Below are 26,978 nucleotides of genomic sequence, written 5' to 3'. Positions count from 1 at the left end.
TTTGCATATTAGCATAAGAGATCATTTAGTTACCGACCTGGTTGTGGATATGTGTTACACTTCTCCATGGGGTGAGCAGATTGATGATAACAATACTTCCTTCTGAGTATCATTTAGTGGTTGTAGATAAGGAACATATTTAATAAATTGCCCCTTCCTGGACACGCTCAAACACAAGAGCTATTTACAAGACTCGTCTCAGCAAGAAAGGTTCATGGTGCAGCAGCCAATAGACAGACAGACAGACAGACAGACATACAGATAGACAGATAGTCAGATAGATATGTGGAATGAAAAAACAACAAACCAATTATTCATTAAAAAAAAAGAGAATAAATAGTTTGAGTCTTTCAAGTACATGAATACAAAAACTGATTTATGCTGTACTGTGGCAACAGTGGGTGGTTCAATAATGCTGTGTGTGTGTGTTGTTCAGGTGGGCTGGCAGCTGAAGAACTTGGTCAATGCTCTGAGAGAGGATCCATGCGGCGTGATCCTCACCTTAAAGAAGAGACCACAGAACACTTTGAGCTCCACGCCGGCTCTGCTCAGGAACGTCCGCTGGAAACCTCTGGGCATGCAGGTAAACACCTGACAGCCAGACTCTCAGCTGAGAGTCTGACAGCCAGACTCTCAGCTCAACCTACAAAACCGCCACATGTGGATCTCAATTTAAGGATTAGTATAACCGACCCGAACCGAACCCACATTGCCGGCAAGAACACCGGAGATGCTACCTCTTGGCCATGAGGTGGTGACAAGTGCCATAATGCAGGAGGAGAGTCTCTAAAGTGCTTAGCAGTGCGGATGAGCGGAATCCAATCCTCAGCAAGACTTATGGCATGACAAGCGTGCAGTAAAGGGAACAAAACAGGTTTCAAAAAGACGATCAGGAAATTAATGATTGTGGAGCTGTGGCTTATGTATACTTGGCTGATTGAATGGAATTAACTACAGGTGAGCTAGACTCACAGGTTAATTGCGTAGTCTGAGAAGAAGAGTGTGTAATGGACCGATACCAGGTGAAGGTCAATTGTCCACTGGAGAGTGGCACAAACTGTAACCCAGGTTCGACGGCATCGGCAGGCAAAAGCCAAGGCAGAAGGAAAGTAGACCTCTTTGTCCTAGGCCGGAAAGATTGGGGGTTGGTATTAATAAACTGAAAACTGAAATACCTGTAAAACCAGTGGAAGAACTGGATTGGGAATTATGTGCATATTCCACCCACAGTGGTTGCCAGGACCATGAAGATGGTTTCTTTGAGACCATGCATCAAGGTTCAGTCTCCATCTCAAGGCTATTCCTCTTTGTTTGACCTTGGCTCCAATCAGATTGCCGATATGGAAGAGAACTGGGGCCCACGGTTGGAGACCATGTCAACAGGTAGGCCAAGATGTCAGCCGATGTGGTTTAAGAACAATTGAGCTGTCTCCTCTGCAGAGTGGAGCTTACTCAGAAGTATGACCTAGCTCGCTAGAAAACTGGCTGTGAGGAGGAAAGTACCAGGGTGATCCAAATTAGTGGCTCTTATTCGCTCTTCAATGTCCAGAGTCGATGTGGCAAGTATGTGCCGAGGTTTTAAAAAGGGAGGTATCCCTCAGCAATTCTGTTATACTGCAGAAATGTATTAAGAGGACATGAGGTTTGTTATTACAGGAACCAGGGTGATAGGACAGTGGGATTTCATATCTGTTGAAGAATAGTGCTCGACAGGTTTTGCAAGACTTTAGTCTCTTATCTTAATGTACTCCAAGGGAGGTTGGGGTCTTGTGTGACACCAGCTGATCTTAGATGTAACCAGCCATGAAGCAGTTGATCTGGGCAGACGAGGTCCACTCTTGCTGCCTTGAGTTTGAAGTCTATTGAATAATCTGCACAATCTAAACAATTCAATTTTATTTAAAGTCATAACAAAGTTATCTCAAGACACCATACAGTTGAAATAAGACTAGAGTTGATTAAGGAAAAATAGATCCCAGCAATTCAACAAAGAGCAAGAAACAAAACACTGTACAGTGAGCTGTACAGTGAGCAATGGCAAGGAAAAACTTCCTTTTAGAAGGCAGAAACCTCGAGTGGAACCCGACTCATTGTTGACGGCCTGCCACCACGCACCATCAAAAACCCTGTGGAAGCGGGCCACCCCCCAGCCAGCACACGGGGCCATCGCGGCACCAGCGGTCACCACCACCAGGCCCAAGGCACCCACAGGCCCCACCCGCCGGACCCCCACACCCGAACCGGCCAAGCCAGAACGGCCCCGGCGAGAAAAGAAGGATATACAGAGCTCGGTGTCTAAAACTAAAACTAAAACTCCTCCAGCATTCTCAGCCTATAGCAGCTAAGATAAACAGTTTTGTTAGTTATGACAGCTAGAGATAAACAGTCAAGTTAATTATAGGCTTTATCGAAAAGTAAGGTTTTAAGATTATTTTTAAAAAATAGAGAGGGTGTCTGCCCTCCGGACTGAAGCCGGTAGTTTGTTCCACAGCAGAGGGGCTTGAAAACTGAAGGCCCTGGCTCCGAATCTACATTTTTGGTATAACTAGTAGATCAGAGTTTAGGGATCGTAAGGTCCTTGAGGTTGGTAAGTTTGGATTAAATCTTTAATGTATGTTGGTGCTAGACCATGTAAGGCTTTATAGCTTAGGAGAAGGATTTTAAATTGTATTATAAATTCTACAGGAAGCCAATGTAGGGAAGACAGTACAGGGGAAATGTGTTCGCGCCTCTAAGTCTTAGTCAGGACACGAGCTGCAGAGTTCTGAATGAGCTGAAGAGTTCTGAGAGACTTTTTAGAACATCCTGACAGAAGAGAGTTACAATAGTCCAGCCTGGAGGTAACAAAAGCATGGATGAGCTTCTCAGCAGCATCTAAAGGAAGGAAGTGCCAAATTTTTGAAATGTTACGAAGGTGGAAATAAGCAGTCCGTGAGATTTGTTTTATGTGTGAGTTAAATGATAAGTCCTCGTCAAAGCATACACCCAGATTCTTTACAGTGGTGCTAGTAGCAGGAGCAAGTCCATTTTGTAAAGCTAGATCATTAGATAATGATTGTCTGAGGTGTTGCGGACCAACTAGTAAAACCTCAGTCTTTTCCGAGTTCAGTAGGAGGAAGTTTTTGGTCATCCATGACTTGATATCTGTGATACAGGACTGTAATTGTGTTAGCTGAATTCTTTCATCTGGCTTCATGGACAAGTAAAATTGGGTGTCATCAGCATAACAGTGAAAATGTATAGAGTGTCTTCTAATCAAGTCCCCTAGTGGGAGCATATAGATTGTGAATAGTATTGGACCAAGAACAGAACCTTGTGGGACACCATAGCTGACCTTAGTGTGTGTCGATGAGAGGTGATTGACATGTACATAGTGCGTTCTATCCGACAGGTAAGATTTAAACCAGTTAAGAGCAGTTCCACGAATGCCTAAATGGTTTTCTAGCCTCTGTAGAAGGATTTGGTGGTCGACAGTGTCAAATGCAGCACTGAGATCTAGAAGAACAAGAACTGAAACATGGCCCTGATCAGAGGCCATCAGTAGGTCGTTACTTACTTTTACCAGGGCGGTCTCTGTGCTGTGGTGTTCCCTAAAACCAGACTGAAACACCTCAAATTGATCATTGTCCTGGAGATAATCACAGAGCTGACTCGTTACCACTTTCTCCAGAAGTTTTGAAATGAATACTAGATTAGAGATAGGCCTGTAGTTAGTGAGGACCTCTGGATCGACTCCATTAGGTTCGGGAGTCTACCAGCTACTTAAGGTCCAGCAAATATCTGACCAAACACCATATGAATCTGCTTAGAAAACAGGGAAACTCTGGCAGGCAGGTGATTGTCCTTCCTAACTAAGCAGTTTCGCACGTCCAGTAGCAAATTCAGCAGAAGATGAGGCAGGTGGGAAGAAGAAAATAATACTCTGCAAAAGTGCAATATTTCAGAAGCAGGGACTTTAAAGCCTTTAGCAGCCCAGATGGTCGGAAGGGTTTGCTGGGGATTGACACGCAGATTGGTCAGTGCAGAAACCGTATCTTGTGTATCTTGTGTCCAAGGGCAAAGCAAGTGACAAGGAATAATGACGACAGAGGTCTATAACCGGTGATTTTTCCAAGATGCATTGCTGGAAAGACTTCAGCATCTGTCTGGAAACTAGTGTGTGAGGAGATTGAGCTTATGTATGATGGGCTGATTTCATGGAATTAAGGTGAGTGGAGTAGTTGGAAGAGGGTGGGTAGGAAAAATAGGTGGAGTAGGGTTAAGGCTGTGGCCATTTTAAGAAGTCTTCTGGAGTCACTGCTGTTCTAGTTAGAACCTGGCAGCCTGACGTAGCTCCTCTTACAAGACTTTGTTCATCCAACAGCTCCTTCACTTTGCACAGCCCTGACTTTCTGTGCACGTCTTTTTGTGTCCATTATTTTACAAAGATAAGGAGCAAGGGCCCAAGGGCCACATTCGGCCCTTTGACTGAATGTATCTGGACTAAAGGGTCATTGACCTAAAAGATCAAACTAGAAAAAAATATTGCGCTGATTTGTATTATCAGTGACTGGTGTGATCTTTCATTTAATTGAAGGACTAAAATACTTTCAATCCCTCCATTTAATATATATATTTTTAATCTCACTGAATGAAAAAAGAAAAAACATATTTTTAAATTAAGATATTTTATATGATCTTTAAATATGATGGAATATATAAATTATATATATTCATTATAAAGATGATATTATGTTTAAATTAAATTATCTAAAAGGAAGCTTGCAGAAAAACTCCCCAAATTATCAGTTTGGGGTTTTGGGAGGAGAGATTTGGGTTTGGTCAGTAAGAGTTTATTTGAAACGCTAGAATAAGGTAAGGTAAGGTAAGGTAAAACTTTATTGATCCCTCAGGATGTCTCCTTTGGGAAATTGTTTTTTTCCAGTAGCCAATACATACAGCAATTTTTTTATAAAAATGTTAAAAAAAAGAAATAAAATAAAAGAAATAAATAAATAAATCAAAATAAAATAAGAACAAGAGAAATAAAGAGAAAGAACAAAATTACACAATCTAAGTCTAAAGATAAAGACAAAGAACATAGATCAAAGAAAAACAACAAAGACAAAGGATACAAAGACTAACATAGAACAGAACATCCAGATACTCTCACTCCACTCCTGCCCCCGAACTCAGAATTGTACAATTTAACAGCCCGAGGAATGAATGAGTCCTTGAGTCTATTTGTTTTGCACCTGGGAAGGAGCATTCATGCTCTCATTCTGCTTCTCTGCTCACTGATGACAGTGTTCAGAGGATGACTGTCATCATCCATGATGGACAGTAGTTTGTTCAATGATCTCCTCTCAGCAACTGTCACCAGATTGAATTCATTCCTTTTTTTTATTCCTTATGAGTTTATCCAAGCTACCTAGGGCAAGAGACAGTGACCCAAGACCTTGATGGTTAACTGAAAGTCTGAAATGTAATGTTGAAAACTTTTCGAATCAAGAAAGAATCTCACCGGATTTACAGCCCATCAAAAGCCAGTATGTGCCCAAACAGAACATGCAGAGGAAGAGCGAGAGAGACCTCCCCACTCCTCTAAAGAGAAGCATCCTGATCATCGTGATTTTCACAGCAGCTATTTTTAACCTAAAACTAACCACTTGTTCATTTGCATGCTTCATGAAATTTTGCTATGTCCTTGGGACTGTGTGCTCTGACTTTACCTCTGTGACTGTTTTAACCCTTATCTTATTTCTGTTGGGGTCTGTTGGATAGTCCACAAAATTATTAAACATTTTTTGCACCTGTTTTATATATTTTATAAAATGATTTCACCGAATGTAAATTTAAATGAATTATTTTATGTTTTGGGTTTGACCTGAGATCTCCAACTTGTTAGACATGCCTGTTACACCTCCTGAGGCATTTAGGATTCACCCTAAAAAAAACCTCACCATAAATGGCTTCTTTTGATGCGTTCTGTACATGCACAGGTTCTAGTTTGAGTCCCTAGCGGATGATTGAGCTTGCTGCTGACAAAACTCTTACCAGCTTGTTTCAGTGATCTTTCTTTGGCTCACAAAGTTTGTGACCGTAGATGAGAGTAGGGGTATAGGTTTCCTTATCTCTTTCGTCTTATCATGCTTAATATGTCTCCAACTTGTGATTTGAAATATAAATTAATTTATACAATAAATACTGTAGGGAGGCTGAATATTTTCATTCTTTAAATTCTTTAAATTATTGCTTTAAAAAAACAGTAGCTTCCTACATGTTTTTTTTCTCTACATTAGCAACACTACTCATCAGTTCAACTTATTTCCACCTTCATGCCTTGTAGGTCATTAGAGAGTAGCTACATTTGTTGAGTAGATGAGCAGAGGACTGTGGTAAGGTCCCACAAGCCCCAGGTGTTCTAGTCCGATGGTCCGCTGAAACAGAGAATAACCTTGAAAGAAGATAAGAAATAATTTGTTTAAATTTGTTCTCTTGTAGTAAGACTTCATCTCTTCATTATTCATCTGCAGCTACTGGCAGCTTCACTGGCTGCTGAACAAGAGCTGATTAACACAAAATACAGGAGATAATTCACTGAATCTCAAATATACTGCTACCGAACAGGCTGTGAGTTTGTGTGTGCATGTGTGCTTGCGCATGTGTGGCTCAAAGCGGGCCAGTGTGCCTGCTTGGCCAATCTGTATGTGTCAGAAAAGTGTGTTGCTTTGTTGTTTGCGCACACGTGCCCACTGTTATCAGCGTCGTTGCTCCTCTGGGAAGCAAAGGAAGTGGGTCATTGCACTCCGTGAGCAAGACTTTGGACACACACTGTACTCGCACTTTGAGAAGAACGAACACACGGACACATGCGCACTCCCGCTTTTCGGAGGATGAATCGCTGTGAAATTTTAGCAATGTCGCAAATAATCAGCGGGATTAGAATTTAATCTGCAACGGAAACAATTTATCTCTGCATATTATTGTACCATCTAAGCCTCAAAGCCTGCCTGGACCTTGCTTATTCTGCTGAGTAATGGATCTTCTGTTGTGGATTTGTATACATGTAATCCTCAGCAGTTGTAGCCAAACAAAACATTCCTGGTTGCTATTATATAAGAAATATGGATGCACATTATGTTGCAGCATATAGTCAGAGGATACTGAATGAAGTAATATTTGATACTGTATTCGAGTTTGTGAAATTGGAAGGAGGCCCTGGGGCAGACCCAGAACATACAACCATATTGTGTGCTGCTTATTTTTGACACAAGGGCTCCATCAAAGTTTCAGACTACTCAATGTTAAATTGCCTTTTGTGTATTTCTTCAATATAATATTCCGCCATTATCTTTAAACCTGTTTAGGGCGTCATATTCCTCAAATGCTCATAAACAACAGGTTGAAGGTGAGATCAAATGCAAGCTTTTTGAAACAAAGTTGACACATGAACTGGAGAATACCCAAATTGACGCACCAGTGCTTCTACTACAGATGGGCCAATGAAGCTTAATTTATCCGTGTCATGTTGTTGAGAGGTCAGTAGGTGGTGCCATCAATTTGATTTGGTTTTGTCATCATGGCACTATTAGTTGAACATTTTAATATTATATTGGCTAAAAATGAAAAAATATCAAATATTGTCTTTTTAACTTCTTTTTTTTACTGTATTTAGAACATCAAACTATGTCAAATATTTTTAAACATTTGAATTATTCGATACAATTATTCAATAAATACAATACAAACAAATCAACAATTAAGCAGTCAACCAACGCAACTCTTGAACCATGGAAGTAATAATCATCTCAACCTACACTACCATTCTCATAATGTACTGCATTTGAAGTTGTGATTGGATGTGACAACTCTGACTAAACTGTAAGAAGTTTTACTTTTTAAGGTAAAATAAAACTTGAAAAAAAACCCCATATATTTCTTAAAATCCCAGACACCTCAGTTGCAAACAATTTACTTCAATGATCAATGGTCAAAGTTGTGGTTGTTCAAATCATTAGCTGCTAGATATCACCAGATGCAACAGCCTAAGATATCAAAGTGACATATTTTTTAATCATATTGAGTGTTAAGCACAGGGACATGTATTATCTTGCAATAAGTATGTGATAACTTGTGGGTGTTAAAAGCTAAATTGGTTAAAGTGGTGTTTTTACAGACTGAAATTTGTCCTGCTGTGCCAGTCCCATCTCCCCTTACTCACGACCACTCGGCCCAACCTCCTCCTTCCCCAACCTTTTCCACGCTGGGCTGTAATCACTTAATGACTTAATTCACCAGTGCAGCTTTCTAGTTACATTGTCATCTCTCACCATCACATTTGCTTTTATCCTGAAGTGTGGAAAGAAAAGAACATCAGATTAAAGCTTTGCCGAGTAAGTGGTGAAAATGAGGTCATTATAATCTATCTATTACTCTCCTTTCTTGATAAATCTAAATAAACTCCTCTTGGCACCGGCTGCATGTTTGTCACCCTGAATGTTCCAGCAAAGAACAAATGTGCAGCCTTTTAAATGTGGAGCACTTTGTGGTAACATCCTTGAATCATGCTGGCGTAAAAGACAACACTGGCTTCCCCCTCCAAGAGAAGAAGAATAGAGGAGAGTAGTGGGGATGAGATAATGGTTGTCATGGGAACATACATGCAGGAGTGTGTGTGTGTGTGTGTGTGTGTGTGTGTGTGTGTGGGGGTGTGTGTGTGTGTGTGTGTGTGTGTGCCTGTGCGTGTGAGTGTGTGTGTGTGTGTGTGTGTGTGCGTGTGTGTGTGTGCGTGTGCGTGTGCGTGTGCGTGTGCGTGTGCGTGTGCGTGTGCGCTTGCGTGTGCGTGTGTGTGTGTGTGTGTGTGTGTGAAGTGACTTGAAACAGAATGACAGAATAAAGAAACAGGGAAATTTGGCAGAAGCTGAAACATTAAATGATGACTAAGTGCACAAGTAGAAAATCCAAAGCAGAAGACTCCTGGCCGTTGAAGCTCTGCAAAAACGTATTTGTTCCCTACAAGAATGAGGATGCAGCACTCAGAGCATGGTAATGACAGTGGCGCGACTTTTTGAAATATCATTCTACACAAGAGCTTGTGCTGCTGCTGATGGATAATATGACACACACTTTAAATATAATGTCTGCTTCCACTCCCCCCAACCCTCACCATCAGTTGGTGTCAGTCGGGTATCTTCTTCACTGGAGACCTGAAGTTGGAGAAGAACATTGGTCTCATCGTGAAGGGTGTTCAGAACCAGATGTACCTACTGTGTCATTTGAGGAAATTAAACCTCCCACGGACAATGCTGGTCCAGTTCTACATGGCTATTGTTGAGTTCATCACCTCCACCACCAGGAACCTGCAGGAACTGTACCTCACCAGGACATTTAGTTGTGCAGGCAGGATCGTATAGCTGACTCTTCTCACCCCCTGTTCAAACTGCTCCCTTTAGGCTAGAGACTTGAGAGATGTCACAATAATGCAATATTTATCATTATTTATATTATTTCATAATTTAATTGGTTATATTTGTACTGTCATCACCATGAAAAAAATAAAATAATGTGTGTTGTTTACAACAACGGCAATAAACGTTTTCTGAACCATTAAAAATATCAATGCTACGACTACCGCTAATGCTTATACAACTGCTGCGACTCCGACCACAAGTGATTACAACACTTACTATAACTATATTGCTACTAATAGTTCTGGTAACACTACAGTTACTGTGACTATTAATACTATTTCTACTATGACTACTTGCATCACACACATCCTATCTTAGAAATTCAATAATTCCCTTACTAATGATATTACTGGTCATTTTAGTAGCCCTATTAATAGGAATAATACTGCTACAAGTGCTTCTAGTTGTACTACAAAAACAACAACTACTACCACTGTCACTACTGCTACAGTTTATGTTTCTATAACTTCTAGGACTATGACGGTTGCTTTAACTACTGCTAATCTTTAAGGTTGAAGAACCCTGCAGTAAAAGGAATTATACAGAAGACTGACACTCCCAGTGTCATAACACTGTAACTGGAATAAAGTGCAACCTCTGTTGCACCATTGTCACAAACCACATGTACTCACTCAGTTCTTCAAAACACTGTCCTTGGACTACAACTGCAAAGCAGTTAGGGGTCATGTGAGGCTCTCAAGGCTGGTTGTCCAGACAACGTTACGCAGTGAAGAGCATTATTATAGCAATAGCTAGAGAATTCTCTTGAGACTGCTTAACATCGAACAATCATTATGGAAATATAAAGAAATAATAACTAATATATTAGTACTATTTAAACTTCTTGACTTTCTATGCTAAGAATGTGACATTTAGTTCCTCTCTTGTCAATGAATTATTAACGGAAGGTAACATGGCTTAGAGGAATACAGTAGAAGTAATTCTGAACTATCTCTTTTTTCCCACGCAGCCAGTCCCAACAAGTCCCACCAGCACCTCCCCGACCCCTGGTGGAACCTTAGGAATGTCCAAAATGGATGCTCAGAGCATGCAAGACGTCTACATCCTGTCGCCAGTCTCTGGACTTTACAGCACCAGGTTGGATATGTTAATACATATATCACATATAGGTTCAGATTCAGCTGCAGATGCCTTTATGTGTCCTACTATCCACTCTCTAGGGAGGAAATGGGTCTGATGTCATGTGACGACATCAACCGCTACAGCATGAGCTCTCAGTCTGGTTCCAAAGGCTCAGAGGCCGTCAGCTACTACCTGGACCAGGACAGCGGCCAGTTCTTCTCGCTGTTGGAAGGAGATGGACCACCGGGGCATGACTATGACAGGGGTCGGAACACGGGTGTACGGAGGCGAGACAAGACCCCAACTCACGGTAAAACCTGACTGTGTGAGAGGAGCAGTCGAGCATAGTCTGTTGAATGTTGCCATTGTTGTCATCATCAGCTTGATGTTCTGTGTGCATGTCATTGCTCCGCCTCCATTTGGTGCAGACACAATTAATTACAGTCCAGATGCTCCTAACCACCAACAACCCAGAAGGTGGTCAAGAGTACGTTTACCCATCACTCAAGGGACTGCGTGGAAGAACATAATATCACACGACAAACAATATCCTCACTGCATCCTAGCTTTCTTTTACATTTGATTTTTTTTATATACATACATAAAGATATTTTCATATAAATTGCTAGAAATCATTTAAAAAAAAGTGTTGAACTATTAACTAGAGAAAGGGGCTTGACAACAATCAGTTGTAAAATAGCGGAAGCTAGAAATGTTAAATTGTTTTTTCGTTGTGCTGCTCTAACCCTTGTGTTATCTCAAAGTGACCCAAAGACCTAAAAAACAATGTGTTTGAGGTATCCCATGTGTTGCCTCTGGGTCAAGGTGAACAACCTCCCTGGCTTCAATTAATACATATGCAGTGGTGGAGGTATTTCACATTGACTCAGAGACAACACAAGTAATACCTCAAACATACATTTTCGGGCCTTTAGGTCACCTTCACCCTGAGCTAATACAATGGTTAAAAAAAGTAAAAGAAAATCCAAAAGAGAATTCATTTTCAAGCTCCTGAAGACTGTTTGGAAATGGCAAGCAGTATTTGGCCCCTCAGCCTCTGATTTAAACTGTTATGGTGACTTCATCTATATAATTTATAATATTATATATATTATAATTTGGTATTTTTGGAATTTGAAATACTGTTGACAGTAAACAGCGCAAACAGCAAGCTGCCTGTACATAAGAATTTAGTGATCTACCTTAGAATGTGATGATCTTTCAAAAAAGTAGTAGATACAAAAAGTATCCCTTACTAAATCTTACCATTACAGCCGTTTGTCCCCCACACTAGTACACAAACACCTTGACTCCCTCTGACCTGTCCACCTCTCAAGTTTTCTCACCTCTCCTCCCGACTCTCTGATTGCAAAATTGGTCGTTCCAGGTGACCACAGACCAGTTTCCATGCCACCCGAATATAACTGGAAGGAGGCCAAGGAACCCAGCATGGGCAAGAGAGGGAGCCGAGGTACACACACGCAACCATGTTGAGACGGACAAGGGTGCACATTAGAAATTGGGCTATGCTTCATACGCCACACATTTCAGCTCATCTCCTGGTCAGACATGGTGTTTTGGTCGTGTGGGGATACATATCTTCCAGGTGTGTATCCTTATCTGTGACAAATGAGCAAAAATGCAAGAAAATTGCATTTATACAAGCTCCCTAGAAATTAGAGGGTATCTCTTTGACCCAGGCAATCGTTTTGCAGCTGGACTTCATCTGTATTCAACTGAGCGTCTTGGAGTCTGCCATCGGAAACTCTATGAATAACATTAAAGCACTATATGTGGTCTGATTTCTCGCCCTATTTCTCCTTTGCTGTCCTTCTTAAGCTCTGAATTTCCACATATATGTTAGTGGATAATAAACAAACTAGGAGTCCCCTGCAGCCGGATCCATAACAGTTAATACAGCTGTCAGCCATTTTGTTTTTTTGTTTTATCTGGAATGCTGTTTTCATCTATTTTGGCTTTGGATTCCTCCACAATAATATCTATCTCCACCGCTTTTCATGTGGTCCTTCCTCACTGTCCTTTAACAACGGAATTCTCTTGTCTGTCAGCAGATTCGGACAACTCCCTGCTGCGATACCTCAGCGACGATAAGATCCTTGTGATCGAGGAGGAGCCCGAAGGTCTTGGGAGAGAGAGCCGACGGGATTCCACGCGGCGTTCTCGCCGCAAGAGCCGCAATCCCGGCAGCCCGAGCTTTCCCATCAGTCCGTCCATGCTGTCCTCCACCCTACGTCTAGACCAGCCGCCCGAGCCTTTACCTGTGAGTGTACTGCAGTACTGCTGTTACAATGTCTTCACACAATGACATAACTTTCCCTGGCAGTCCAGATACAGCTGAAGCCCGAGAGGCGGGGCTTAAAAAAGCCAAAATCAACGTTTTATGAATCATTACTAAGTTTGAGAATTAGCGCAATCAAAAGAAATACTCGGGTTGGAAACATTTCACGTAATTATTAGGTCAAAAGTTGCATTTAGTTGTATTTTACCTCTTCACTTTAATTGTAATTTAAGTATTGTTGTTTTAACTTTATTACGTATTTAAAGCACCATTGGTATTTGACTGCATGAGTCATGACTGTACAACATTAAACTAAACATTAAAGTCAAAACGAAGTGCTTTAATCACAAATAATGCTGGATGGAAAATATTTCTCTTCAAGAATATTGAAGGTAAAAAATTTTGTTTTTTCTATCAGAAATAATTTAAATGTCAAAGGAACTAACTGTAGTCAAAAAGTGGTTCAAAAAGTAACATTTATATACTGTATAATGTTTTAATTAGCTCACATATATTTTACTTCTTTAAATGTGTACTGTACTCTCTAAACTGCCGGGGACACATCAAGGGGGATGTGGATCTGTGGGTCCCGGACCCCTTACTTACACTAATTCCATTTGGATTCAGATGCGACTTTAAGTATAAGAAAATTAAAAGATTAAAGGCTATTTCATTTTATGATTTATAGGCACAGACCCTAAATACCAGTAGTATAATTTTTGTCTAAAATGTCCATATCTTCTGAAGTGGGTTTTTACCAAAAAGGTGATTAAGTAAATGGATTATAAGAAAGAAAAAAGTAATGAGTAAAGTAACATAATCCTGGTCATTGAAATGACGTTGACTGACTGGTGGTCAGCAGACTTCATGATTGTTAATGTCACACCTTAAACATGGTTACTAACATTGATAGAGGAACAGCCTGTGATTTGCCAGGTCGGTTACATTGTGTTCATGTGTTATAAGTCAATTCTGTGTTGGGGAACATCAGGTACAGAGGAAACGGATAACAAAAAAGGTTGATCTGTGCAGTTAAAAAGCTGACAGTAACATGGATTATAAGAACGACAGGGACAGTCACGCCCATCCATTAATGTTCCGCTTGCGTTTAATTGCGCACACAATTATTCAGCAGAACACCAGACTGCATCTGTATGCACGGTAGATGTCTCACGACTACTCAGACAAATGTGCTCATCTCTACAGAGGCGCCAAGTTCTAAATAGGAGTCACGTCGTGATGCGCACACAAACACACACATTGTTGTAGGTGGGTGACTCAGCATCAGCCTGGACAATTACAAGTGAGACTACACAGCACAGACACACAGCATGCGTACAGATTAGCAGTGCCCCCCTTGCACAGTCCCCTATCTTTCTTTGCTCGCACAGCGATGACTCATACTATACCTTTTTTTTTCTAAGAAGCATTCAGGGTTTCTGTTTTCAATTCCCCTTCAAAAGCAAACTACTGTTTGCTAAAGGCTACTTCTAAACTTTCTCATCTGCTATAGCCACCTCTGATTGAAGGATCAAGAAGTATAGCCAGAATAGAATATCTAAGCCCTCCATCTGATCCAGAATCTTCCAAGTGTTTTCTTTCCAACTAAATATGCTGGTAAACTTTTCCCCCTTTTGTCTTTTTACATCACTTCCAAGTCCTCATGTAGGTGCAGATAGGAGGATAAGCAGGGGTTCTGGTTTTTTACGACTGTCTCACAACAGATTCATCATTCAGTTCATTCCCTTTTGTTATTAGTTTTTCTGCCCACCGGCCTCTGACACTACTTACAAATTGTCTGATCCCTGAAGTCCCAATTTAGTTAACAGTACTTAACAATTAATAAGTTAAGATACAGTATATCAAATATGAAACTTTAAGAAAGACAACTTTGAATAAATATGTTATTAAATTGTTTATTTATTTTAAATGCTTTTTTTAAGTGTGATTTCTGGACTTGACGTGACAATGACAACACAACGTGTAGATTTATATCATGACATTGAACATGCGGTTTTCATCCTTTAAAATTCATTTTTGATACTTTCTTGACTTTCCTTTATTTTCAAGTGCTCACGGGAGACCCCAAAATGAAAGATATGGGTTACATAGAATTACTATAAAAAGAGCAGACTACAACAGCATTGTGTAACTGTAATAACCTAATTTATTTTCCATTCAAGCGAGGAGCAGACACATTGCGGGCAGACACAGCAGACGGGTAGGTTTCCAAAGACTGCTTTTGTATCAGGAAAATAAAAAGGAAAAATTGTTCATGATGACAACAAATCTCATGTGCAGCAGGTACTCGGGTTCGGGGAGCTCAGGGGCAGCTTCCATGAGGAAGGTGAGAGAATCCCTGCAGCGGTGTCGTCACTTTTCATCTAATAAATGATTAGCAATACAAAATAGTTACTGTGCTGAACAATTAGCCACAATTCTATTTTAATAGAACAATTCATATTTAGGTCAGTGTGATACAGGGGGCTCATTAGCTACGTGAAATGTAACAAACAATGACTCAGCTCACTAGTCTGCGAACACATTTTATTCATGAGTATAATTACTGTTAACAGCTTGGAGGCAAGTTTGGCATTGTCTTTGCTCATTTAATCACCAGAAGCCACAGGAAACAAAGGATTGAGATACATAAGACACATATTTATATACAATAATATTCATTTTAAATCTTGGATACCTTATTTCTGTTTTTAAGAAGTTCACTTTGTTTGTTGTTGTTTAAATTGATTGAAAAATAGCTTTATGTATTAGAGTTGAGTTATAATGTCATCATAGCTTTCTGCTCAACACATATGAAGGACGATAAATGACTTATATATAAATAAATCTATAAATAAATCTATAAATACATTAGCAATAGCATGGACACAGTCCATCTTCCCAGGATTATCCAAAGTGTCTAACTTTGGATAAGACTTAAAACTAGGGTAAACATGTGATGAACGTGTGATGCCCTCAAGAAAGAGGTATTTTATCCAAGGCTGTAACCAATCACTGCCTTTGACTGATGTTCGATCTGTCCACTTAATTTGCATACGGACAACGAAATGTCAAAATTACAAAATGTAAAAATGAGAAAATGTGTATTTATATGTAAAATAGCTCTATTCTTTGACAAAAAATAATCAGAAGTAATTTATTTATTTCGACATTTTGACATATTGATATTTATCCAAACATTTATTTATACATTTATACATTTTGTAACGTATTTATACATTTTGTAACATATTTATACATTTATTTATACATTATACATTTATTTATACAAAAGTAATTTATCGTCCTTCATAAACATATACAGGGAATAATCTCCATAAATAAACACAGCTGACAAGATGTTTTAAGATCATATATGACCCTCTTTAACATCCTATTTCAAAGAAAAAATGTTGATATCTATTTGTTTATTGTGTTCACTTTAACTATTCTGTTTCTTTCGCAGTCTTTTCATTACACTTCTTTAAGAACGAAAACCAAAAAACGGAGTAAAGGTAAGAAACTTATCTCACTTCCTCTCATGTAACACACCATTTTGGACTTCAGTTTGTTTGAAAGATCCTTAAAAATCACAATTAAGATGATATTGAGTTGGAAAAGAAAGATAAACATTTTTAAATTTGTTAAGCTGTGCATTGTGGTACAATAAAACAAATAAACATATTTATCCACAGAATAAATAAAAAGATGTATAGAGTCTTTTAGCTTTTGAGGAATTCTACTGAACTTTTTAATGGATTTGGGGCCATCAGGTTTGTTGTGCCAAAGTCAGGTTGAAACACAGCCGACATGTTAGAATTCATATTATGATAAGAACCAATCAGCTATTTTAAGAGAAACCAGTGACCATCATTACTTTACGAAACGAAGGTCAAGCAGACTGGAAAATTGCAGAAACTTCAGATAAATCCCTTAGGTGTGTCCAAACTTAAGGCCTGTTGTCATAAATTATACTGTTTATCTCACAGGATCACTAACAAGTGCCAGTAGGAGGAGAATCTCTTGTAAGGACTTGGGTCATGGTGACTGTGAGGGCTGGCTTTGGAAGAAAAAGGATGCAAAAGGCTACTTCACACAGAAATGGCGGAAGTACTGGTTCATCCTGAAAGAGTCATGCCTTTACTGGTACACCAATCAGAACGTAAGTGCTTGTAAGACGGATCTGTTTGTCCTTAAATATGAATCACCAATATTAGTTAGTGGATCATGATATCCTGTTTATAAAAATAAAAAATAATTAATAGATAAGATAATAAAATATGATTTTTATTGTCAATCAACTACTTCTAGAAATACATTTAGTTTGATTCCATTTTGATTCTATTACATGAATTGTACATATTGTAATGATAATAGGTCATAAATGTTCATGCTTAATTACTACAACATTTATTTTTAATCCTTATTGTTCTACCCTCATGACTTTGGTCTAATATGCATTGCACAAAAAAAATAATCTTTACAGTAGATAGATTTGCAAAAGTGAAAAAATAAAATAAAAAATATCCATTTTTAAAGGGCAACTACTGTGTTGATTTAATTGTGTCTTAAATAGATGTTTGACCTCTATTCTACTCATCACTATGTGTCTGATTGCACAAAACTTTCTTTTCATTGAAATATTTACATTAGATAAGCCCCTCCCACTGAAAGTTCCACTTAGTTTTTCTTAAGATTAGGTCTTGTTTACCATAACAAAAACTTCTCAGCTGTGATTTGTTGAAGCATCACGGTTTGTCACAGATTCCAGGAGTATACACCTCCAAGTAACTTGTTGTATAAACAAGCGGGGCAAGATAGCAGTGGGTAAAGGAGAAGTCAAGCCCATTATTACGCCTCACGCCTCCGCTCAAGTAACCCCTTCGTTTGCCAATATTATAGACGGGGAAGAAATTGATAGAGTCATACATTAGTGGTCATGATGAGAGACATGCTGCATCTTGGAGAGGAAGACTTAAACATTTGAAACATGTGAGCCAGTAGAGTTGGGTTTTCACATTAGTTGCCCTAGAATGTACAGCTTATTTTTGTAAATCTTTATTGCACATCAGAAAATATACTGTGTGATTGCATATTCAAAAGCTCAACAACTACGGAGCATTAGGTGTCTATCATTGTGACTTCTCTCTCGTGTGTTGATTATATAGCACATCTCTCCATCTGTGTCTGCCTGCAGGATGAGAAAGCTGAGGGCTTTATCAGCCTGCCCGAGTTCAGAATAGACCGAGCCATAGAGTGCAGGCGGAAATTGTGAGTGCTGGTCACATGTTGCCCAAATTATTCATCCATTACGTTTGCCCTCAAACACAAAAAATATATATTCAACAAAAAACACATGCTTTTCCATTTCTGTCTGATTGACATGAAGCGCCTTCAAAGCCTGTCACCCCAAGATCAAGAGCTTCTTCTTCGCAACAGATTGTCTAGAGGAAATGAACAGGTCAGTGCGTCTTTGTGTGTGTATGTGTGTGTGTCTATATGTGTGTGTGGTCACGGAAGTCTGTTTGTCATTACATAGACCACAGTCTCATTGTGGACATCACATGTCTGCTCATGAATATTTTAACTGAGTAAACCAAGTTTACTCAAGGCGACATACCACCAACACACACTGTGGATGAATAAAGGATGACCTTGCCCGTGTTCAAATCTAGAGCACTGCCTGTGTGTGTATGTGTGTGCGGGTCACGTTTATGCTTGTGTGACAGATAGCACGGTGATATTTGATAAGCTCTTATTATCCACACCTCTCATCAGTTACCTAGGGTAGAACAAATAATCAGCTACATTTAACGGGTGTATGTTTGTGTAAATAAGTCGCTATTTGGACTGATAACAAACAAAAAACTGAAACATAATACATAATATAAACAGTCTTTGTTGCTGTCTCTGCAATGTGAGTTGACTGCATTTGTAAACATAAGATTCTAGTCATTTAACTGGTGATGTACCAGAAAGAGAGTGTTCACTTTTGTTTCCTAAAATTTTCCCTAAGAATCAAATTTGGCTTCCATTCTTCATAGCTAAGTGCTTCAAATGAGCTGGGATTTATCATTGAACATTGCACAAATGTGAGGCTTAATTAAGAGTTTTTCAGTAGACAAAATTTCAGCTCTGTGTCATGCCTGGCTCTTTTGGCTGCATCCTCATTTAAATAGACATTGTTTTAAGTTTCATCCTGGGATTTGATGGGAAGCATAACTTCCTATGATGTGAATTTCACACATTTGCAAAACAGATTGTGCTGCTTTTATGAGGGGACAATACGCTGTGGGGAACAAGATGAAGCTGATTCCTGCTTTGGAGTCGGGGAGACAGACTGATGGGAACAGGAAGTGACTGTCATCTGAGACTTTTCCAAAGTCTGTAGGACTGAAAATGATCATCTATCTATTTCATTATCATGCTGCTTATTTCTGGTCAAATCCATTGAGTCAGACACATCTCCATTATCAGGAGATGTTCAATTAATTATTCAGCCAGTGTTTTTATGCATTTCCTGCTTAAGCAGAGGCCCAGGGTTATATTTCTGCCAGGTGGTGTTTAATATGTGGCCCTCTGGTAATTTACTGAAAGATTTGAACAACACAAACAAACAATGCTGAAGTTAAACAGCTAGAGGCAACAATCTTCCAATAGGTTTTTGCTGCAGAAAACAGTGAGACATGTTTTCCAGAGCAATTTATCGTATTCATTTAAGTGTCTTAGGTGAAAAAAAACAACCTTCTTTGCAACGGCTACAGATGGAAAAGCATCACACTTGGTGACTCTGGTCTGGAAAGCGCTCTACAAATATAATTTACTTAGTTAGTTACTTACTTTCTAACATTACAACCAAGCACAGTGGTTTAAGAGCAGACCAGACCAATCTTCCTGAACAAGGTGCCATGACCACCACTGTAGCAGGTTTTTAAAAATATTGTCTCAGGTTTGAAGAACCAGACAGCAACAGGCCTGGACATGATCGGACATCATTGCAGCTCAGATAAGTAGACACATGACAGCGACACAGACGGGAATTGATAAAAATGGAGGCAAAACACCAACTGTTGGTTGACAGAAGATGCAGAACCAATTAGACCAACTTGTGCACTGCCTAGATTCATCACCAAACAGCCACCTACGTGGATGCTGGAATGTCTGAAGCCATACAAGGGCAACACAACTCAAGGGGTCTCCACTGGGAATTAAATGAGGCAATAAAACACAACCGTTGAGACCAATTCCGAGTCATTGCATAAGTTTCGGTTGTCTGTTGCAAATATCAAGGGGACGGCCTGTCACCACTGGTGTTCTGAACCCCCTCAGCCTAATAACCAAATGACTGGCTACTAATACCGACTCTGAGGAGCTCCACTGTAAGTCCAGTTTTCAGAGACTATACTTGAAGGGCAAAGAAGGGAGCCGAGAGTAAGTCAATATAACATTAAATGTGAAACTTCTAAGCTCCAAGACTACATCAGGAAGATTTCCCCATGAGTGTTAGGTGAAATCCTCAGACAATGGGAATTGACATGGGAGGAACCATCATGGAAGGAGAAAAAACATGAATGGGATGTACCACCAACACATAGCAGAGGTGGCTAATGTGAACAATTCCTCTTATTGTTAGAGTGGGCTGGAGAGTTATAGGCAATAATGTTTTTCCATTGTAACTGCGACTGGAGCTCAGTTCTGTTTGCCTTCATCTTTGTCCAAAAAGACACTTAATAAGATCCTAAAACCTCCATCCTGTTCGACAGTACATCTTGTATTGAAGCCTTGACACAAGGTATTTTTCCGAAAAAACCGAAATAACTAAATAAGTCGAATGTGTATATTTTAAGTTTGTTTGTAGTTGCTCAGCTTCTGCCTGATGTATGCTCCTCATTGAAACATTGCAAACACATTGCAAGTGTCAGTCCGCATGCACAAAATTTAGGCTGGCCTTTTGTATAATACTAAAAAAGGACAAGTTTACTCTAAAAATAATCCAAACACTTCTTCGACATGAGGGTGAGTAGAAAATTAGTGAAATTTGGTTGAACTCACTTTTAAATAGTGTTTAACAATAAAAAAGATGAATTTTGACGTGCGATGACATTTATAGCTTATATTTAGAGTATGGTCAAGATAGGTGGGCAACTATTTAAGCAGTTTATCACATTTCCTCTCCTTTTTTGCTGTTATAGGTGGATGAACCGACTAGGTTTAGCTGCTATAGGCTACACCCCTGATGACAAAGTGCCCCGTCTTGATGAAGGTTAGTCAGATTATTCTTCCCAATACTAGGCCCTATAGTTTGGAGCCTTACACTCTTCCCCAACAGACTACTGGAGCGAGAGTGATCAGGACGAGGTTGACGGCTCAATGACACTCAAGCAGGAGGGCCCAGCTTCACTCTGCGATACCTATCACCGCACGCCATCAGTGAGTAAACACTCTCAGTATCACCTTCCCTCTCAGTGTTTCATACGAAGAGGTTACTCTTTTCTTAAAAGCCCACTAGTTCTTAGAGCTATGAAGACCAGAGTTCTGGCTATTAATAAAACATCAAAGTGCATATGGATCTGACTCAGTTAACAGCCAAGACCATAACTTTGTTCTCCTGCCAGCGCATGTTCCATACTCGACCACTAGATGACGACAAACATTTACAGTTAGCTCACTGAATTTTTTTAGGAAAACGAGATGGATGTTACTTTTCACTTTTTGTTTTTTTCGAAACCAATTAATATAATTACTATTACCGATGTATTAAATAGCTCGGCACACAATGTATTTTACTTTGAATATTCATTGTTAATTAATATTATTTTAAAAACAATAACATTGTAATGAAATTATAATATTTTTCTATTAATGATTTAGCTATATAATAACTTATTTGCATTAAAGATTTAAACAAGTATTTACATCTTTTAACCTCTCATTCAGTTCACATCATACCATAATAGAATTATATTAAACTTTGCTAGATTTTATATTCAATATGTCACCTGATGAATTATTCCTGGTGAATATTTGAGGTTAAGGCTAAACTAATTAAACATTGAAATGTAGTTTTCTCAGTTCAGACAGTGCTAGTTATATCCTTCATCTCATTGCTTCTTTGCTCTCATGCTTTGCTCTTTTATACTTCTTTCTGTCTTCTCTCTCACTCCGTCTGTCTCTTCTCTCTCCTTTATTTTTGTCTTCCTTGTTTTGCAACGTACATCTGTGTTTTTGTTTCCACCTTTTTTGCCCACCTCTCTGCTCCGCCCTGCTCGCCCCTCTCCATACTTATTAACCACCTCACCCACTGCATCTAACCCTCAGACTAACTTCCTGCACAGTTATGACCAGCTACCTCGCTCCGTCAGCTCCATGAGCCTCATGCGCTCCACTCCATCCCCACGTCCTTTATCAATGAGTGCCTCCACTTCCCCCATTCCTCCACAGATGGTCTCTTCCACGTCCCCTCTCCCTCTCCAGGTCAATTCTTCTAGCCCCTTCCCAGAGCCCAAGCATGGACGACATTTCTCGAGCGAGTCGACGCACTCCCACTCCTCAGCAGAAGACCAGCGGGGAGAAGGCATTGGCATGGGGACAGGAACCGGCAGCACCAGCACCCATTCCTCTGGATGCCGCTCATCCCATCGTGAACGACGCTCCTGGCAGGACCTTATTGAAACTCCTCTCACCAGCGCAGGGCTGCACTTTCTTCAGACAGCTCCTGGGGAGAGTGATTATGGGGGTCTGATGGGGGGCATGTCTGGAGAGATGGGTCTTTATGGTCTGGGCAGACAGGGTATGTCGCCAGAGAGACGCAGACAGGCCACACTGCCTGTGAGGAGACATCACGCTGCAGAGCGGGACAGGGAGCGGGATGGGCCCTTCCCTTTGGAGCGAGGCCCGTACACTCACAGCCACACTCACAGACGCTCACACAAACAGCGCAGTCAGAGTCTGCCCAGAAACAGAGACCCCATGCCAGGAAAACTGCTCCACACCTCACCTCATATGGAGGAGAGGAGTGAGGATGAAGAGACAGAGGGGCAGGTTGCAGACATCCAAGAAGGAGAAGAGGGTAAGACTTTTTTTTAAATTTAGAGTGGGAAATTGAATTTCCTAGGCCAATGTAAGGTGTATACTAGTAATGTTGTGAGAAGCCAATCAAATCAAAAAACAAGAAATGAATCATGAGAATCTTAATATGTGGAAAAAAATAAGTTAATTATATTACGGTAATGTAGCAGAAAGGTAAATAAAAAAGGAAGGAAGCCGCTTGTATTGAACTGATGTAATTGAATGTAGGAAAAATATAACCTTAACTAACCTGAAATTGTCAGTTTTGCATTAATTGACACATAAATGACTAATAAAGTACAAAATACAAATTGTAAGTAAGGAAAGCAGAGTTTCTTTTTGTTTTTAAAAACATAAAAACCGTATGCTACATCGCTGATGTGCTTTAGCAAATATATTGTCACATAAATGTCTTTCATTTCATGAATGACAGAGGATTTAAAACATACTTGGGGCATTAAAACTACTCTTCTGCCCTTTTTGACTCATCCAATATCCAGTGTTTTTGTCTGAGTCACTCAAACAGCATTTGCAACATCAGTAGAATTATTTCTAGTTTCATTGTTTGTTCTTTCACTTCAGGTATATTTACATGAAAAGTTTTTTGTTTTCAGTTCAACATCCAAGAGCTGTGCAGGAATATATTTTGAGAGCTGCAAATCTTACACAGAACTAGTGTGCAGGAATCTTCCAACCAAAATAACCAGCACAGAGCAGTTTTCACTTGATCCAACCCGGTTCTAGCTTTCTCTAAAATTGTTACTGCTCAGGGAAATCAAAAAGCTGTTTTAATTACAGACCTGAGGGAGCTGAGAGTTGAGAGCAGAGAGAGAAGAGTGTCGGAAGGCAGGGAGCGGCGCGTGTCCGAGGGCCGGGAGCCGGAGACTTTAGACGGACTGGAGCAGCTGTACAGGACCCTTGAGCAAGCTAACGTGACAGCCCTGGGAGATCCCAGACCCTGTGGCAGGCAAGAGCTCCGGCGTTGTTTTACTCAAAGAGCCAGGGACCCCCTGCTCAATGACAGGCTCCACAGAGTCCGAGCACTCCGCAGTACCTTGAAGGTAATGTTGAGATAAGCTGCTTGTTCTAGTCACTGTTCCCCTGACTTTTTGTGTGCTGCAGGCCAAAGAGTCAGAGCTGTCGGTGATCTGTGCCCTGCTGGAGGACCCCAGTTTGTGCTCCCAAACCTTCAGAGAGTGGAAGCAGTGGCACAGTGAGCTCTACTCAGACATCTGCCAGCTCAGCCCGGGCACCAACGGCCAGGAAGATCTGTCCCCACTGGCTGCTCCCCACATGACTCACACACACTCTTTCATCGAAACACACGTGTGACACAGGCTTTTCATAACACACTCAAATTGTAAGATGTGTAAATATCTTTGGAGAGAACCATTTGCGTGTATGAACTTTTGATAATCCCGAGGACCCCACTGGGTGCCTATTGCATGCCTGAACAGAAAGCATTATTCTTCCTTTGTCTGTGGAACTCAACATTAATGCCACATGCTTGTGGAAACAAGATAAGTTTTAACGTGTCATTTTTGCTATATTTTCCAGTTGTTTTGGGGTTCAGGGGGAGCTATGTAGCAGCAATACAGAGGAGAATCCTTTTCACCACAGCACTGTACTTTTGTACTGACAAACTTTTCACCCAGAGCCACCAGTCCTCCCCCTTTCTCCCGTTGTCTCTTTTTTATCTTGTCTTTCATCGGTTTCCAGGGACCTCAATGCTATTTAAACTGATCTGATGGGGAGGAGTTTAATGTCTTCATTGCTGAGAAGTGCTGATTCATAAGCTCTTCTGCTTCACCCAGAAAATATGAAAGACCAACTGCAAGTGTTGCTGGCTGGCGTGATTTCAAACTGTGAATACCTCCAGAAAGACGTTCCTCTGATCCATTCAACAGCTCTGTTTGCACTCTATTCATTTAATTTGGTGTCCTTCTCTCTTTCTAGTCATAACAGACTTGTGTATATGTGCATACTGTGGTGTATACTAATGTAAAATTGTTTGCGTTCCACTACCACTGTGATATGCCTCTAGAAGTAGCGGAGGGAAGACAGAGCGTATGTGTCTGTGTGGGTGTAAATTTTATTATTATTAATTTTTAGTGAATGCAAGAGCTAAAGTTCTTTTTTTAAATGGGTTACTCACAACAAAGAATGCACTTTCTATATATGTCATTGGCTGCATCACAGAGTCTGTCTCATCAGCCTCTTAACCATTGCTGTTCAAAATATCAGGTAAAAGCATTTGCCGTCTCATTTTCTAAAGATTTGTGTACAGTCTACAAATATATTTAAACATAGAAGAATATATATATGAAAAAATCTATTTAGGTTTTGTGTCATAGATATAATGTAAAGTGTAATGTAAACTATGCCAAGGTTTTGCAGTGTCCCCCCCCCTCTTCCCCTCAGATGCAGGGGAAGAAACAACAGCCGACCTTTCACCCCAGCAACAGTTTTACCGTTGTTGATTTGACCACCGCGTGCGTGGTGGTCAAGTGTTGCATGAGTTAAGGACATGCGTGGACAGGGTATGTTGCGGGTCATTTTGTTATACTTTCATTTGATCTTCCTCTCACAATTGCAAGATTAGACTTGTAGCGCATGAAACATGCACCCGCACTGTTGAATAATTCTTTGTTTTCACTATCAAATGTTTAAAGACACATACTGTAACACCAGCTGAGGAGATGTTTTGCTGCTCGGCATGTTCAAGTGCAGAGCCTCCTTCAGCATCCAGTCAGTTGTTATTCAACATTTTCAATGAGGAATCGAAAGGAAGTGCTATTCTGACCATTCATGCATATGTGTACACCTTAACATTCACTGGTCTGTTGCGTTTATGAAACATCAGGCCAAGGACTCACAGATTCCCACTTGTGTCTAAGACTCAGAGACACGTGTAGCAGCTGCTGCATCCAGCACTATCTGTATTTATTCTTCATATTTTCAGAGTGCAGATTCAGGTTTTATTCTTTAAGTATCTTGTGAAATGGCTAAAACATAACCCAGAGATAAAGAGCGCCTATTTTTTCTGAAAGATTAATTTGAAAGCACCACAAAAAAAGAAATAAAACGATGCAAGCACTTTCCCTGTGCCTCCCAACCCTCTCTTTGGCAACACTGGACTGAAACAAAGAGTCTCCTTACACACTAAGCAAACATATGGACACAGTTTAAGACCTCATATGAAGGCTCTAACTGTGCTCTCCCCTCTCAAACAGTACATGTGAAGACCAACCCAAACTGGACGATTAAGAGAGATTCCACTGTGTGTTCTTTCAGGGGTGTAAACCTCATAGTACATTGAAAAGGTGTGAAGGATGTAAGTTGCACTGCGACATAAAAAAGGAACATATTGCTCTTTTTCAAGGATAATATTAGCCTACTGTTAATCTGTACATTAAACGGACTAAAGATAATATTGAAAAAAGATTAAATGATATACAAGTCAGCTTTTGGTTTTATATATAGGGGCAGGTTGCGCTCTAATATATATATATATATATATATATATATATATATATATATATATATATATATATATATATATATATATATGGTATATATTGTATACCTAAGTTGTTAATCTTTGACTTCAATAAACGGAATCATCTGCACTATGAGCTATGTCTGGTTTATTTTTAATGATTTGAAGTGTCTTAAAGTTTTCCTTCTGTTTGTCTGTCTTACAATGTTGGCCTAAGATTTGAATGAGAGATGAGGTATGATATTAAGCTATCGATTAATTACCAGCTTAGCGTTGTGTTTTTTCAGGGTCATCATGAGCCGAAGGCCTGAAAACAAATATAATTGTTTTATCCCTTGTGTTGCTTTTGGGTCAAGTTGAAGGAATGAAAAAATTATATTTGATTGTTTATTTCCGGGCCTTCGGGACACCCTGACCATGAGATAACCTTATGGTTAAAGAATAGATGTGGGGAAAAACACAACAATAAACAGCAGATAATAAATAACAAGGCATTTAATTATTATTATTTTTTTTTAAGTTGTTATTCAGTTTTACGAGGACTGACACTTTTCCTTTTATAAATCCTTGCGTTGCA

The 26,978-nt window shown here is 39.8% G+C and overlaps 1 protein-coding gene across 4 annotated transcripts in view; it reads left to right on the top strand.

Annotated features, from left to right (window-relative positions):
• Positions 1-26,360, top strand: part of LOC148071405 (connector enhancer of kinase suppressor of ras 2) — a 63,074-nt gene extending 36,714 nt beyond the window's left edge. The window contains exons 9-24 of one of the 4 annotated variants that reach the window (XM_087798962.1): positions 437-583; positions 10,423-10,550; positions 10,634-10,845; positions 11,923-12,006; positions 12,608-12,816; positions 15,018-15,055; positions 15,139-15,181; positions 16,301-16,349; positions 16,824-16,996; positions 18,032-18,105; positions 18,224-18,295; positions 21,027-21,097; positions 21,164-21,264; positions 22,153-22,903; positions 23,701-23,963; positions 24,025-26,360. In XM_087798962.1, the coding sequence (XP_087655088.1) occupies positions 437-583; positions 10,423-10,550; positions 10,634-10,845; positions 11,923-12,006; positions 12,608-12,816; positions 15,018-15,055; positions 15,139-15,181; positions 16,301-16,349; positions 16,824-16,996; positions 18,032-18,105; positions 18,224-18,295; positions 21,027-21,097; positions 21,164-21,264; positions 22,153-22,903; positions 23,701-23,963; positions 24,025-24,234 (2,625 nt within the window). In that variant the 3' untranslated portion in view covers positions 24,235-26,360. Of the gene's footprint in view, positions 1-436; positions 584-10,422; positions 10,551-10,633; positions 10,846-11,922; positions 12,007-12,607; positions 12,817-15,017; positions 15,056-15,135; positions 15,182-16,300; positions 16,350-16,823; positions 16,997-18,031; positions 18,106-18,223; positions 18,296-21,026; positions 21,098-21,163; positions 21,265-22,152; positions 22,904-23,700; positions 23,964-24,024 lie in introns of all 4 variants that reach the window. The other 3 variants (XM_087798964.1, XM_087798961.1, XM_087798963.1) reach the window with 3 other exon arrangements.
• The last annotated feature ends 618 nt before the right edge of the window (positions 26,361-26,978 follow it).

This window comes from Callionymus lyra, chromosome 9, assembly GCF_982586985.1.
Source record: "Callionymus lyra chromosome 9, fCalLyr1.hap1.1, whole genome shotgun sequence".
NCBI lineage: Eukaryota > Metazoa > Chordata > Actinopteri > Syngnathiformes > Callionymidae > Callionymus > Callionymus lyra.
The sequence above is the reverse complement of the archived record's forward strand: the minus strand, read 5'-3'. Positions and strand labels throughout refer to the sequence as shown.